The following is a 13,688-nucleotide window of genomic DNA, read 5'->3' on the forward strand; positions in this document are numbered from 1 at the left end:
CCTCTCTCGCTTCCATCTTGCTCCCCGCATGTGTCTGCTGTTAGTTTACAGGTCAGTGAGGAGCTTTAAATACCTTCTTCCCTGCACTGTTTCCCCTCGATCCGACGGCAAGAGGTAAACGAAAGCCTTTTCTCACCGGGCGGCTGAAATCCGCCGCGGTTTGACGCTAACGTGACTCGGGGCGCTGTGTGGCTGTGTGAGAGGCTGTGAGTGACAGGCCGTCCACGGCTAGCTAACAAGCTAGCTAAAGTTAGCCGAACAAGTTGTTGCACAAAAAGCTAAAACCACACCTTGTTTCGGCACAGCGGTTGGCTGAGTTAGTCAGCAAATGTTAGCTTGAATCCACATGGCGTTACCTTTTGTCTTATTTTGTGTAGTCTCTTATCTCTTATCTGGCCGCCTTCGCTTGTGACCACAACACAGATAACAAATAAGCTAAACTGTTAGCTAGCTCTCTGTAGCTAATGAACCTAACTCAGCGCACTTGGCTGTGGCACTGACAGCTCCTCACTGGGCTTTTTAAAGTCTTTTTACCGCTTTGAAAATATCATAATCGCCGATCACCACACCCACACCAACGCCTCTGCTCCCCGCCTGTGTGTGTTTACATGTGTGTGTCGATGAAGCAGCATTTTCCTAACAGCTCGTCACTTGTTTACACCTTGTTTATCATCGGGATGTGTACGCTTTTGTGAGGCAGTAGCCATGTTACCTGCAGACAGTGTATTCCTTGATGTAAACATGTATATCCTGATGTTAGAGATGGATTATTTTATGGTTATTTTTAACATTTGATCTATTGACTGCTAAGGAAACGCGTGCACATGTGCATAATCTTTCAAAAAAAGGGAAAAGCACACAACATTTCTTAGTAATAAAGAAGCAGTGGTGATGGTGGATCACCTCAGGCTTTCTCCTGCTGGAAATACCAAAAACGAAACAACCTGTTCTGCAAGAATCGTCTTTTTTAAGGGGAAAATGCAATTGACAGCATGTCACATTGCAGCTGCACCAAACAGGTGTGATTGCATTACCAAAATTCATGTTGTCACACAGGTTTGGGATCAGAGACACAGTCATGGTAAAGGCCATAGATCCGTCACCTGATTTTATCATCATGCTACCATGTGTTTTATCTTTACAATGTCCTTTACATGCTGTATTGTTCATCATCTGGCTTATCAATTCATGAATTTGTTTAGCTTTACATATTGCAGTTACTGCAGCAGCTCTGCACAGGCTTGTTAAAGTTGATCACATTAGAGCTGCAGCAATAAATGGATTAGTTGTCAGGTGTTAACTTAAAACTGTTTTTATAATTGACTAATCACTTTTAGTAATTTAATGACAAAAGTGAAAATTCGTTGATTGCAGCTTCTTAAATGTGAAACATTTGGGGACGTCATCTTGGGATTTAGGAAACACTGATTAACATTTTTCCCCATTTTCTGACATTTAATCGACCAAACAATTAAAATAATCTTCAGTTACTATAAAAAAAACTATGATAAGATGCTGGGGAACATTAACACAGAACATTAAAAGAAAATAATGTACATGATAAACATTTTTTTTATTTGATGTCAGACAACAAAGATCTTCAGTGTGTTGCATGGTATGTTTTGTGTCTTGGTGCCTGCTTGCTGCAACATGACTTTTTTTTTAAACACGTTTTTCTGCCTTGACTGTCATTTTTAGTCTTTTATGTTCCTGTTGTCAAAAGTTTGAAATATTTGTTAAATGTTAAATCTTGTGGTTTTACATGAGTTCACTGCTAAAAAGCCAAAATGTGTTGAACAGTTGTTGTTGAGATCAACTTTGCTGGTGGCGCTGACATAATCTTTTTTTTTTTTTTAAAGATGAAAGAAACAATGAATCAAGAAAAACTAGCTAAACTACAGGCACAAGTCCGCATCGGCGGCAAGGTAAGTGAAAAAATAATTGCTTTTTTCACTCATTACATGAAATGCTTGTTCTCTGCAAAACACACAACCTGCTCTGCTATTTTTGAACGCTGTACCACAGCTTAGTTTTCAGGGTTCAGCACCAGGTTGTCAAAACTATTACCCATCAAATACCCTGGCAATCAAAGTGAAACCAGTTGCAACATAATTTACCACACTAAAATAGATGGAGAGAAAATTACACCAACTGAAGAGAGATTACCTGACATACTGTTTGTCTAGATGGCAATTTGATCTCTAGTTTGTGTTGCATAGCAGCAGTCATTTTAGGCAACAGTGTGTCGCATCCAGCCTACAAATGATGTTGTATACAGAGGATGATGCTCTTATAGATGATTAAGAACTGGTGGTTAATAAAGTGTGTCTGTGTTGATGTCCCTATAGGGCAGTGCTCGCAGAAAGAAGAAGGTTGTACACAGAACAGCAACTGCAGATGACAAGAAGCTCCAGTTCTCCTTAAAGAAACTCGGTGTCAACAATATTTCTGGTATTGAGGAGGTAGGCGTAACCTTTCATCTCTGTTGTGTCTCACTGTGATCTTAAGTGAGTCTGTGTCAGTACTGCCTGTTGTTTTGTTGTTAATGGTGTAAAACTTTGTTCTGTTAACAGGTTAACATGTTTACAAATCAAGGGACAGTCATCCACTTCAACAATCCCAAAGTGCAGGCCTCCCTCGCAGCCAACACCTTCACCATCACTGGCCACGCCGAGACCAAGCAGCTGACCGAGATGCTGCCGGGCATCCTGAACCAGCTGGGAGCCGACAGTCTGACGAGCCTCAGGAGACTCGCAGAGGCACTGCCCAAGCAGGGTCAGTGAAGTTATTGTTGAATAAGGTTATAATGTCAGGGTTCGTACGAAAAAACGTTTCTAGGTTAGGAATATGCTTAATTTTCAACCAAATCCATTGTTTTACCTTCACAATCACTCAAACACAATGAAACAATCCAGCTGTCATACTCATTTGCTGACGTCTCACACCAGACGTAGAGGATCTGGATTAATTGACACTGGCACCGAAATAATAAAAGATGACATTTTGTCTGTTCTGCTCCGAATCCGAAATAAATCTGGTGTCATGAAGGCATGTGTGTCCTCTGAACCTTCCCACAATGTGTTTGCATGCACATCGAAGGTAAACCTGCACATCAGCTGCTAGAGAACAGGTGGATTTTGTCATCGCTTAAGCAACATGTCAGGCTTTATTTTAATGACACCTGGCTGGGCTGACAAAAAATGAAAAAAAAAATCCATTGGAGAGAAGCCACAGAAAGGAAGGCACACTTGCACAACTTGTAGAAAGATCGACTTTTATAGGATGGGAAAAGTGCTTAAAGTTTACTCTTTAAAAAACTTGTTTAAAGAGATTAGTCTTGCCCCTCAGATATGATCTAAAATAAAGTACTCTTCAAGTTTCTCACAGATCTTTTCTGTTGTTACAGCTGCAGATGGAAAAGCACCGATTGCAACAGTAGAAGAGGAAGACGATGACGTTCCAGGTGAGTGCACACATTTTTAAAAATATCTCTGTACACACAAAGACAATTTTAAATGCTCAAACAGGCATGCCAGGCCGGTAGGTGCCAATAAGGTCTACATCAGCGACACACCAAACACCATCAGCAGTTTAGATCAGTTCCCTATAAACCTCGCTTCCACTGTGCTAGGTTGTCTGCCACTGGGCACAAAATCTCCTCGGAAACGGAAGGCTAACTGGTAATCCAGTCGGGCTGGCAGCATCTTTATCTGTATTCATGTCTCCATCGTAGTCTATATGAAATCATGAAATCAGGTTTGGTGCGGTGTTGTTGGTAGGTGCTACTTTGAGGAAAACCGAAAGTGATTTCTGTCTTTTTGACGGTGGTGCCAACAAAGGGGAAACGTTGTCTGTTTCCACTCTGAGTAAAGTGATCCGAAACTGTAGAAAACCACCAGGTTATGTTGTAAACCTGTAATCAGAGCGAGCAAAGCTACCAAAGAACTCGCACTGGTGCTAAACAAACATAAACAAACCGGTCTGTCTGTTGTTGTTGTTGTTCCAGGTGCACGCTCATTACACGAAACAACAGTGGGCATGCACGGGTTGAGGCGATGATGTTATTGTTTCCTGAGTCCACATGGATAAACATGTTTGTCTTACAAAATATCCTTGAGAGAAGAAGAACCATCTTTTTCCTTTCGGATTCTGATACCCAAACTTTGAGTATCCACAGATATTGAGCACCAATCTGATACCAGTGAATTTAATGAATACAATATATATTATTATTTTTCAGCAGCTGTATACTACTAACCCTGTATGGATGCTGTGTTATGGATGTGCTTGCGGTTACACACGTTGCTCACCATTTTTGGATATTGGCTACTTGTTCAGGAGAAATCTCAAAGCTTCATACATGTGTACGGGACGCTGCCGGGAAGAAGTAGGCTCCTGTTTCTGATATGTAAATTGTATAGCAGTGGATCAGACGTCTCTCAAGACAGATCCAGCATTTTAGGCAGCATCGCAGGCATTTATGATAAAGGTATTGGTCAGAACAATTGTAATATCCGTATCCGTGTGGACGAGGCTTAATTGTCCAATTTTGCGCTACACTTCCACCTTTCAGAAACACAGATTTCTTTAGTGTGTCTCTGCAGTGTTATTTGGAAATACTCCTTTAAACTTGTCCTTTAATGGGCAACTTTAAACCCTTTCTTTCTGTTAAACAATCACGGCAGGTTTGTTTTCTTTTGGCCTGTGAAAAAGGGGTCATACGAAGGGGATTCATCAATGACTCTACGTGATGGTGCAACGCAGGGCTTTGTGTTTGAATCTCATGCTCATTGTTTATAAGATCTTCAGATCCAGTTTGCTTTTCTTTGTGAGCAAAACGGACCAAACACATGAGGTTGCCATTAAAACAATCTCAGCTTTTCCCAGCACTTCTCTGCCCGTAGCCTCGGTTCTCACTAATGTAACAAACGATTACACATGCAGTCAGCTATAGGAGCGCTCGAAGCCTGATGGCACAGGGTTAACAGCCACTGCCATCATGTTGTTATTGGAGTTAAGTTTCCTTTTTGTTCTCTCGCTGAAGGAACATGTTTATTCAGACCTTTTGGATTGTTTCCAGTTTAACCTTTGACCTTTGGAGCCAAAACTCGGAGAAGGCAGATTTCTCACATTTCATGGAGTAATTGAAGCCAACTTTTTGATGCTTTACAACATAATTTTTACAGCTGCTTTCAGTAGTTGTGAGGGGCCTCAGATGTGGAGCACAAAGATGAGCGAAGAATTGGGGATCGCGTTACACCTATAATCATGTTTCACATAAACACACTTTTCCTGAATTGTGATCTGGCACCTCTGAGAGCCTTTTTCCCTCCCTGACTCCATCAATTTACCACTGAATCTTTTGTTGTTTCAGATCTGGTGGAGAACTTTGATGAAGCATCCAAGGATGAGGCTAACTAGAGGAAAAAGGGACTCCGTGGAGTGTCAAAACTTGACAGGACCATGTGGGGCACAAGATGTTTTTCTGGCTATTTCGAGAGGTGGAAAGTTCAGTGAAGTACCTGAGAAGATGGATAATCTGTCAACTTTTGGCTGTGAGCATTCTGTAAAATTTGCAACACTTGAACACAGTACTTGCATACTCTTAAGTGAATTATTTTTGAGTAATTTTGTAGGATAGTACTCTAAAGTATTAAAAACGGGGGGTAGCAGTATTTAAGCGTACGGTATTTTAGCACTCATTCCACTTCCTCTTCTTCTCCATCAGACCCTCCACATGCTTGTTGTGCTCTGTGGTCTGTTTGTCCAGTTAGAGTGAGAGGTTGTGTAAAATGTGGTGTTTTAAGGCTCCTGCTGTACATCTGTTTCCTCCATGTTACTGAACCTTAACTCTTTGTGGCCTCGCTCAAACCACCATATCTGGAAATAAACCTTTGCTACTGTCAATACAAAGCCCAGATTTCTGTCTTTCTTCTTCCCTCTAGTGCTTTCAGTACTTATTCCACAGTATTTCCACAGCTGAAGTTCTGTAGCTGCCCTTCTTTAAATTGGTTAGTGTGCTCAAGTGTGCAGTTGATCTTTGACCGGACTGTTTACGTTACGGTACACCTCAGTTAAAAGAGCATTTCATTCAACCTAGATCTGAAATAAGGAAAACCAGGGTGTTAATATATCGATCTTACCTGCAACATACATTTTTTCAGGTACAGTATAATGGTGTAGATTCACGATACGATTAAATGTAACGATATCGATGAAAATACATCCTCTTATTTAATTTCCGTTTCTTTCCAATCTCGCTTTGTCATAGTAGGTGGTGGTTATCCCTCCTTGTGTTGGTTGACACTAAAACGGATAAATTCTTTGAGTGTAATCGTTCTTTTTGGACAGTTATGGTTACAGACTTTCACTCCACCTCCCGACACATTTTGAGTGTAATTCATTTGCAAAAGAAGAGACAAAACACACAGTGAACAAAGTTGGATGGACTTGACTTTTTTTAATTATCTAAAGATGTCGTGATAATATCGTTAGTTATAACAAAGTTGTTTTTCTTTTCCTGAAAAGGAGTTTTTTTTTTCTTAACATTTTTTTTCCTGGAAATAAATACTTTCCAGATTTTTTTTTCTCCAGAAGAAAAAAATGTCCTGAAACACATGATTCTTCTGAAAAATAAAGCTTTTGCTGGGAAAAAAAATTTTCTCCATGATTTTCTTTTCTTCTGAAAAAAAGAAACTTTTTAACATTTTTTTTCTCCTCAATTTTTTTCCCACTTTGTGTCAAATGATTTTCCTGAAAAGAAAAAAAATCTCCTGAAAAGTTTTTTCTTCTGAACATTTTTTTTCCTGAAAATACATTCTTTCCAGATTTTTTTTCTCCAGAAAAAAAAACTTTCCTGAAAAAAAATGTCCTGAAATGCACGATTCTTCTGAAAAATAAAGCTTTTGCTGGGAAAAAAAAATTCTCCATGATTTTCTTTTCTTCTGAAAAAAACCCCAAACTTTCCAACATTTTTTTTCTCACTTTGTGTCACAAATGATTCTCCTGAAAAGAAAAAAAAATCCTGAAAAAAACATTTCTCCTGAAAAAAAGTGTCCTGAAACACATGATTCTTCTGAAAAATAAAGCTTTTGCTGGAAAAAAAAATTACTGTTTCCTGCAGACTGAGGTGATCCCCTGACTTTTCCTCCAGTGCCTCCGTGAGGTTGACATTGGTGGATTTTTGTGTGACGCCTCAACTATGGATTGCCATGAAACATTCATGTCCTCTGGAGGGTTTGTGAAAACTTTGGTGGTCATCTGATTTTTAATCACCTGGTCTAACATTCACTTTGTCCATTACTTCAGTTTTAAGCAAATACCTGCAAAACTAAAGACTAGTTTTGCAGGTATTTGGCCAGTTGTCTGTACTTATTGTTTCATACACTAATTAACAAATGTTAGCTTGCTAACACGCTAAAATATTAATATTAGCATCAGCATGCTAGCATTGTCAATGAGAGCATGTTGGCATGCTTATGTTAGAAATTAGCTCATAATAACTCAGTACCTTTGAACTGCTCGCATAGCTATGGACTCAGTCTTGTTAGAACAAATGGTTAAATGTTTTTGCATCATGCTTTTGAACCCAAATTAACTCATTGCAGGTCATTTTCACTGCATTTACAGCTGCTGTTTCAACTTTGGAAAAATTACAATTTTTGGAATAAAAATGAAATGTTAGAGAGTAATTGTGTAAAAATGCAGGATGAATACAATTTTTAAAAAGATTTGACTATTTCATGGTTACAATTATGGCTATATTCATGATTACTGTTTAAATGTATTATTTATTCAGTATTGAATAAATGTTTATGCACAATTGTCAATGAAGCACTGAGCCTAAATTTTCCAGTTGTTAAAGGACAAGTTATTATAAGATTCTTAGCTCATAAGCTACAGTCCCCAACAGCTATTAAACAAGTGTGTATTCTCCCCATCACTGTGACTCTGTTGAATGAAGTTTAAAAAGATCTTTTAATTAAATAACAGCTTCATTTCAGTGACTATAAACAGTAATTTGACCTTTTTGACTTGCATTCAGATAAATATCTGTACAGAATGAAGTCTGACACTGAGGTCATTACAAGTTATTTTGTGATACACCACTTAACAGTTTGACTGGTATAAAACACGAGCACCCTTATACAGTGGCAAACAGCACCACAATAACATTGTGGGACATTAAAATGAGGTGTGAGGCCAAAGCACATTAGTATCACAATACAGAGAAAACAAAACGGATTTACATCAATATGAGAATTTTATCACAACACAATTTTAAAAATACTCAAATAAATAAACTCAACAAGCAACACAAAGATCTTCAGGATCAACAAACAGCTTGGCAGCGTCATAAAAGCACAGTCTGTACCATGTGAGGCAATTCAACGTATTACATTAATACACTTACTCTTAAAAATGTCTTATTATGATGGTTTGAAAAACATTTGCCATAATGGGACAAATGATCCAACAGCCAATGACGGCTTGTAATTCAATATACAATATTAAAAGATTCAAAAGAAAACTCCATGCTTAGTTAAAGCTAAATCTATCACTATCTACACTGCACTGCACGTTTGGCAGCTGACTACAGGTGGAGTGCAATGCATGCTGGGTTGTAGTGAAGAACTCAACTTGACATTTCTGTTCTTTCAGAATCAGCGCGTCTAGATCCGATTTGCTGCTCCACATTCAAAGTGAAAAAAGTGCAGAGTAAAACAGTTTGAAAGAGGGTTAAAATTGAAAATTCACACAGTACGAACCTTCATGTGCATCATTCCAACAACGTGATGTTGATGAGATATGATGCAATGCTGTTGAAATGTCACTTAATGGGACTAAATATCCCTGTTGGGTGATAGCCTGGGCGAGCTACATGATTGTCCAGAGCCCAGCGGTGTGCCTTCGGTATTTGTTTTCCTCAAGTGTCACAGTTCATTCTCTGATTCCCATCAGTAACTTCAGTAAGTGTGCCTCCATCACCTGTTGAACTAAACAGAAATAAATACAGCAATTTATTGACCAGAGCTGCGTGTCATTTCTGAGTGAGTAGAAGGGGAAACAATTCATCACTCTCCACTGTCTCTGTGTTGCCTGATGGTACCTTTTTTTGTCATTTCCATCCATGTAAAGAACAGAAACATGCCTAAAATCTGCTCTGTGGTGGGATGCACTATCAACAGGTTCAAGAACCCAGAACTAAGTTTTTGTAATCTGCTCAGCCTTAAAAGACAAGAGTGGATACGGGCAATAAGCATCAGCAGGAAGAAGAGGAAAACTGGGATCCTGACACTTAATAAGCCAAACTTATGTGTGCAGAAAGCATTTTGATTTGTAATAAATTCTGCTAAAATGCTTTAAAAAGTTTGCTTTTGTTGGTAAGTGTTTTTTTTCTACAGGTGGTACGTTCAAGAGGGCTTCCGAATTCAATATCAAATGTTTTTATCCATGATTTTACTAGCTTGAATGTAGCTTCAAAGGACATCTCTGTGGGGTAAGTTGCTAATCAACAGTTAGCAGCTTATTACTACCACGTTACCTATGAGACACCTAATATGAATCCGTTCAGGTACAAACACTGTGAAGTTGGCTGTAAGACGCCTGATATGAATGTCAGAATAAACGGCTGGTTGAAGCCAAAAAGTGACGGTTGTACATGATTCAAGTAGAGTAGAAATATAGTAATTTTAGACATGTACACTGTTTGATATCATTCACCAATCAATCAATTAAAATCATCTGTTTCTAAACCTGTGTACCTTCATGATTTTCAGCTCAAAGTATGTGCTCATTTTACACGTACCATTCCGGTGGCCCATAGCCACGGCCATGTCCATTGCATTGAATCCAGAATCTGACTCAATAGTAGGGTCAGCGCCACTTTCTGAAGGACATACAAAGATACCAAAACTTTATTATTTTACAGGTTTATGCTGGACACATTTCATAAACACAAAAAATGCTATGTTTATTCTTAAAAAAAATTTTTTGGCATGGGTGGATATATTCCATGATCTATCCCCAGTTGAGTTATGGTAATATTGTTTGGGCAAACACACCGCTCTCATCTACATAAACTGTATTTACTGCAGAAATGTTTTGTAAGATTGACAACTTCCTCAAACTCTTGTGAGGCATCTGCCGCCCTTTTCAGAAAACATTCTTTCAGTGTATGACATAAATATTCATCAGATATGTGCTATGATATGCCAAAGACATGTTAAGAGCTCGTAGTCTTTACAAATTTTTAAAAGAAAACTGTCAACACATGTACTTCATGAAGTCCAATGTTTTCTTGTACGTGTGTATAATTTTTTTTCTTTTTCTTTGTATTGTTTTCTTATGTATTCTAAATCTTTCTGTTTGTGTGTTTTATGTTGATATTCAGCACTTGTTGTATTTTTCCAAATTATGTAATGTAATTAATAATGTATACAACTGTTACTGTTTTTTCCATCATCTGATTTTATCTAACCATATGTGTGTGCAAATAAAAAATAAAATGACCCCGATATAAAAATGTGTCCTCACCTAACAAGATTTCCACACAGCGTACATGATTCCCATGGACAGCATACAGCAGAGGGGCTCCTCCGTTCTGAAACCCACATGAGGAACATCACAACAGGCCGCCACACAGACTGACGCCTCCACAGGACTTCATGATATCAACAACAACAATAAACCACCTGCACAGAATCTTCCCCATCTAATTTTTTTTGTTGTATTTTCACTTAACAAGTTCTGTGTGAACGTGTGATAAACGTTTAGTATTCTTACCCAGTCATATTCATTCACATCAACACCACAGTCGATGAGCATCTTCACAATGTCAGTGTATCCCTTACTGCAGGCCAAGGACAATGCACTTTCCCTCCCTTTGGCCAGGAGGTTGGGGTCAGCACCCTACAGTGAAGAATGATACAGAATGACAACCAGAGAGTAGATTAAAAGGTCATGCCCTAAAATAATGAAACCAGTAGAGACTAATTATACACCAAGTTCAGTTTTCCTTACATTTTGGAGCAGAAACTCGACGACAGCGATTTGTCCATGTGCAGCTGCCCACATCAGGGGGGTGAAGCCTTCCTCATCTTGGAGATTGATCACAGTTTCTATAAGAATGATATATAACTTTTTATATATTTATATATATCGGATTATAAAACATTATAATCATTACATATATTTTCATCACCATCCATCATCTATATCCACTTAAACCTTGCAGGATTGTAGCTGACAGTGGGCGAGACTCATGAACTTCTGTAATATCTACAATGCAATAAAGATCCTTTTTCTCTTATTGTTTATTAGTGTATGTCTTCATAATGTTCTCTGGGTGTTTGAAAACACTATCAGACAGTTATTATATAATAACATTATATTACTCTTGTTATACTATATATGAAGTATCATTTTTTAGCTTAGCATGTGATTTATATCAAATTATAAGAGCAGTAGAGCTGAAATGATTAGCTGATTAGAACTATTATGATAATCAAATAATAATTTGAGTCATTTTTTTAAGATAAAACGTCCAACATTTGCTTCTTAATTATGAAGATATGCTGATTTTCTTTGTCTTGCATAGCAGCAAACTCTTTATCTTTGGTTTCTGGATTGTTGGTCTGACAAAAGAAGACATTTGAAGAAGTTCCCTTGAAATTGAGGTGGTCATTTGGCTATATTTTTTGCCGAATTATTAAATTGATTAATCAAGAGCAGATTAAAGGAAAAGTTCACCCAAAAATTGAAATTAAATTATTATCTACTCATCCCCATATCGATGGAAGGTCGGGTGTAGTTTCGTAGTCCAAAAAACATTTCTGGAGCTTCAAAGCAAAACAGCGTTGGAGCATTCTCCTAAACAACTGAAGTAGATGGGGACTTGTTTTAAAATGTATAAAAACAAGCAAACAAAACAACATCAAATGGCTCCATACAGCTCACCCTGTATAGTCTAAGTCTCCAGAAGCCCTGAGATCCCAAATTTCTTTTTAAATAAATTTTGACCATTTTGAAGCTGAACTCTTCACTGTAGCTGCTAAGCTGATAGCATCAGCTAAAGTCCCCATCTACTTCAGTTGCTAAGGAGAATGATACCACGCTGTTTTGCTGTGAAGCTCCAGAAATGTTTTGAGAACTACAAAACTTCATCCAGCTTTCCATCACCATGGGGGTGAGTAGATAATGACTCAATTTCCAATTAACCTGTGATAAAATAATGTGTTGGCTGCAGCCCTAAACACCTGTGGTTATTATTATACGGCTATTGTACCTGTTGGACGACCTGTATTGGCTGCCTACCTTGTTCAATCCTGCTGGCCAGAAACACCATCTCACCCTGGGCTGCAAGCTGATGAATGGACAAAGCTGAGAGGAAAAAAACATGGATATATTGATTAAAATGTTGATTCCTGTTAGAAACACTGTAATAAATGAAGTCAGAACAACTGTGGTACTTACAATGCACCAAAAGAGGTGTGGAGGAGACTTCATTGCCACGGTGCTTATTGGTGAGCGTGGTGGACTGTTTGATGGGGGAGAAATGTTTGGTGGTGGAAGGCGTGTAAACGTGACGCACTTGTATCCCAGGAGAAGGTGAAGTCTGGATATTGCACTCAGCTGAAAGAGAGAAAACCATTTTGTTAGTGACAACATTATAACAACATAACCAAATGTAAAATGCCAAAGCCATTTAGAGTTACTGTAACTCTAGAGCCATATTAACCGGGTTCTGACCTTTAAATAAAACAGAAGCCACCTCCAGATCAGAGTTGACCTGGTCCTGGATGTTCTTGCTGTCCTCCTCGTTCAGCGACTTGACAAATCTTGAGCACACATTCATGTCAAAGCGGTTGGGCAGGATGAATTTGATGCCCATGGCCACATTTTGGGTGCCTGGGTCATCTCCTGTCGACTGCTCAGTCTTGATGGCACCCAAATCCGGCATTACACAGATCCCCTCCATGTCCTCAGAGCCCAGGGGACACTCGGATGTCCCATCCGAGGTTGACATTGCAACACTGTCCATCTTCTGCTTACACACTTGAACCGTCACACTGAGGTTGAACTGAGGCTACTGCACGCCTGAAATGCGGAGATAAATTGTATTGAAAACACAAATCGGTGTTGTGTTTCAATTGGCGTTACTTTAAGCGTTAACGTTAGCTTGCTTTAGCTGACGACGCTAACACAGTCTTTAAATGTCTCACAACTGTCTGTTAGCTACCAGTTAGCATGCTAGCTATTGTTATCGTAACCTCGCTAGTCACACTCTCTAACCGTGACAAACATATATGAACATGGAAACACATTAAGCTTGGACGTCAAAAAAAGGCTATTACATAAAAATAAAGACATTTCTTACTCGAAAAGGCATTGTTTTACTTGAATATCCTCGTGCAGCTACCGCTATTCCAGCGGTGTTTTGACAGATGTACGCATGCGCAAGTGTTCGCCTCTACAACGTGGTCCGTCCGCTATTAGCCTCCCTCTTTTTAGTTCCGGGCCCACCAGCTGGACAGATTAACTTAATTCCTAAACGCTGATAAAATATCTCATACAACCAGTTGCCAGATGTATGATGTTGATGTCACCGTAGGTTTAACACACTATTATTACCCATCAAGATTAGCAGCGATGTTAGCAGAAATAATTCACTTTAAACAGACATGAAA

General features: G+C 38.8%; 2 protein-coding genes across 3 annotated transcripts; one reads left to right on the plus strand and one right to left on the minus strand.

Moving 5' to 3' along the window:
* btf3 (basic transcription factor 3) lies at positions 1-5,913 on the plus strand. Of its 2 annotated transcripts, none has more exons than XM_073477832.1 (6): positions 1-114; positions 1,860-1,925; positions 2,349-2,462; positions 2,574-2,775; positions 3,407-3,463; positions 5,375-5,913. In XM_073477832.1, exons 2-6 carry the CDS (start codon positions 1,860-1,862, stop codon positions 5,419-5,421), a joined length of 486 nt encoding a protein of 161 aa, XP_073333933.1. In that variant the 5' UTR covers positions 1-114; the 3' UTR covers positions 5,422-5,913. The 2 variants fall into 2 exon arrangements, with proteins under 2 accessions (XP_073333933.1, XP_073333932.1); XM_073477831.1 differs by having other exon boundaries at positions 6-51.
* Positions 5,914-7,958: 2,045 nt separating this feature from the next.
* On the minus strand, positions 7,959-13,462 carry ankra2 (ankyrin repeat, family A (RFXANK-like), 2). Its single transcript, XM_073477988.1, has 9 exons — positions 13,379-13,462; positions 12,751-13,098; positions 12,475-12,633; positions 12,316-12,381; positions 11,023-11,120; positions 10,786-10,911; positions 10,537-10,603; positions 9,809-9,889; positions 7,959-8,996 (listed from the first exon to the last, which is right to left on the minus strand). Exons 2-9 carry the CDS (start codon positions 13,040-13,042, stop codon positions 8,941-8,943), a joined length of 945 nt encoding a protein of 314 aa, XP_073334089.1. The 5' UTR covers positions 13,043-13,098; positions 13,379-13,462; the 3' UTR covers positions 7,959-8,940.
* Between the last annotated feature and the right edge of the window lie 226 nt (positions 13,463-13,688).

Source organism: Pagrus major, chromosome 12 (genome assembly GCF_040436345.1).
Source record: "Pagrus major chromosome 12, Pma_NU_1.0".
In the NCBI taxonomy this organism is placed as follows: domain Eukaryota; kingdom Metazoa; phylum Chordata; class Actinopteri; order Spariformes; family Sparidae; genus Pagrus; species Pagrus major.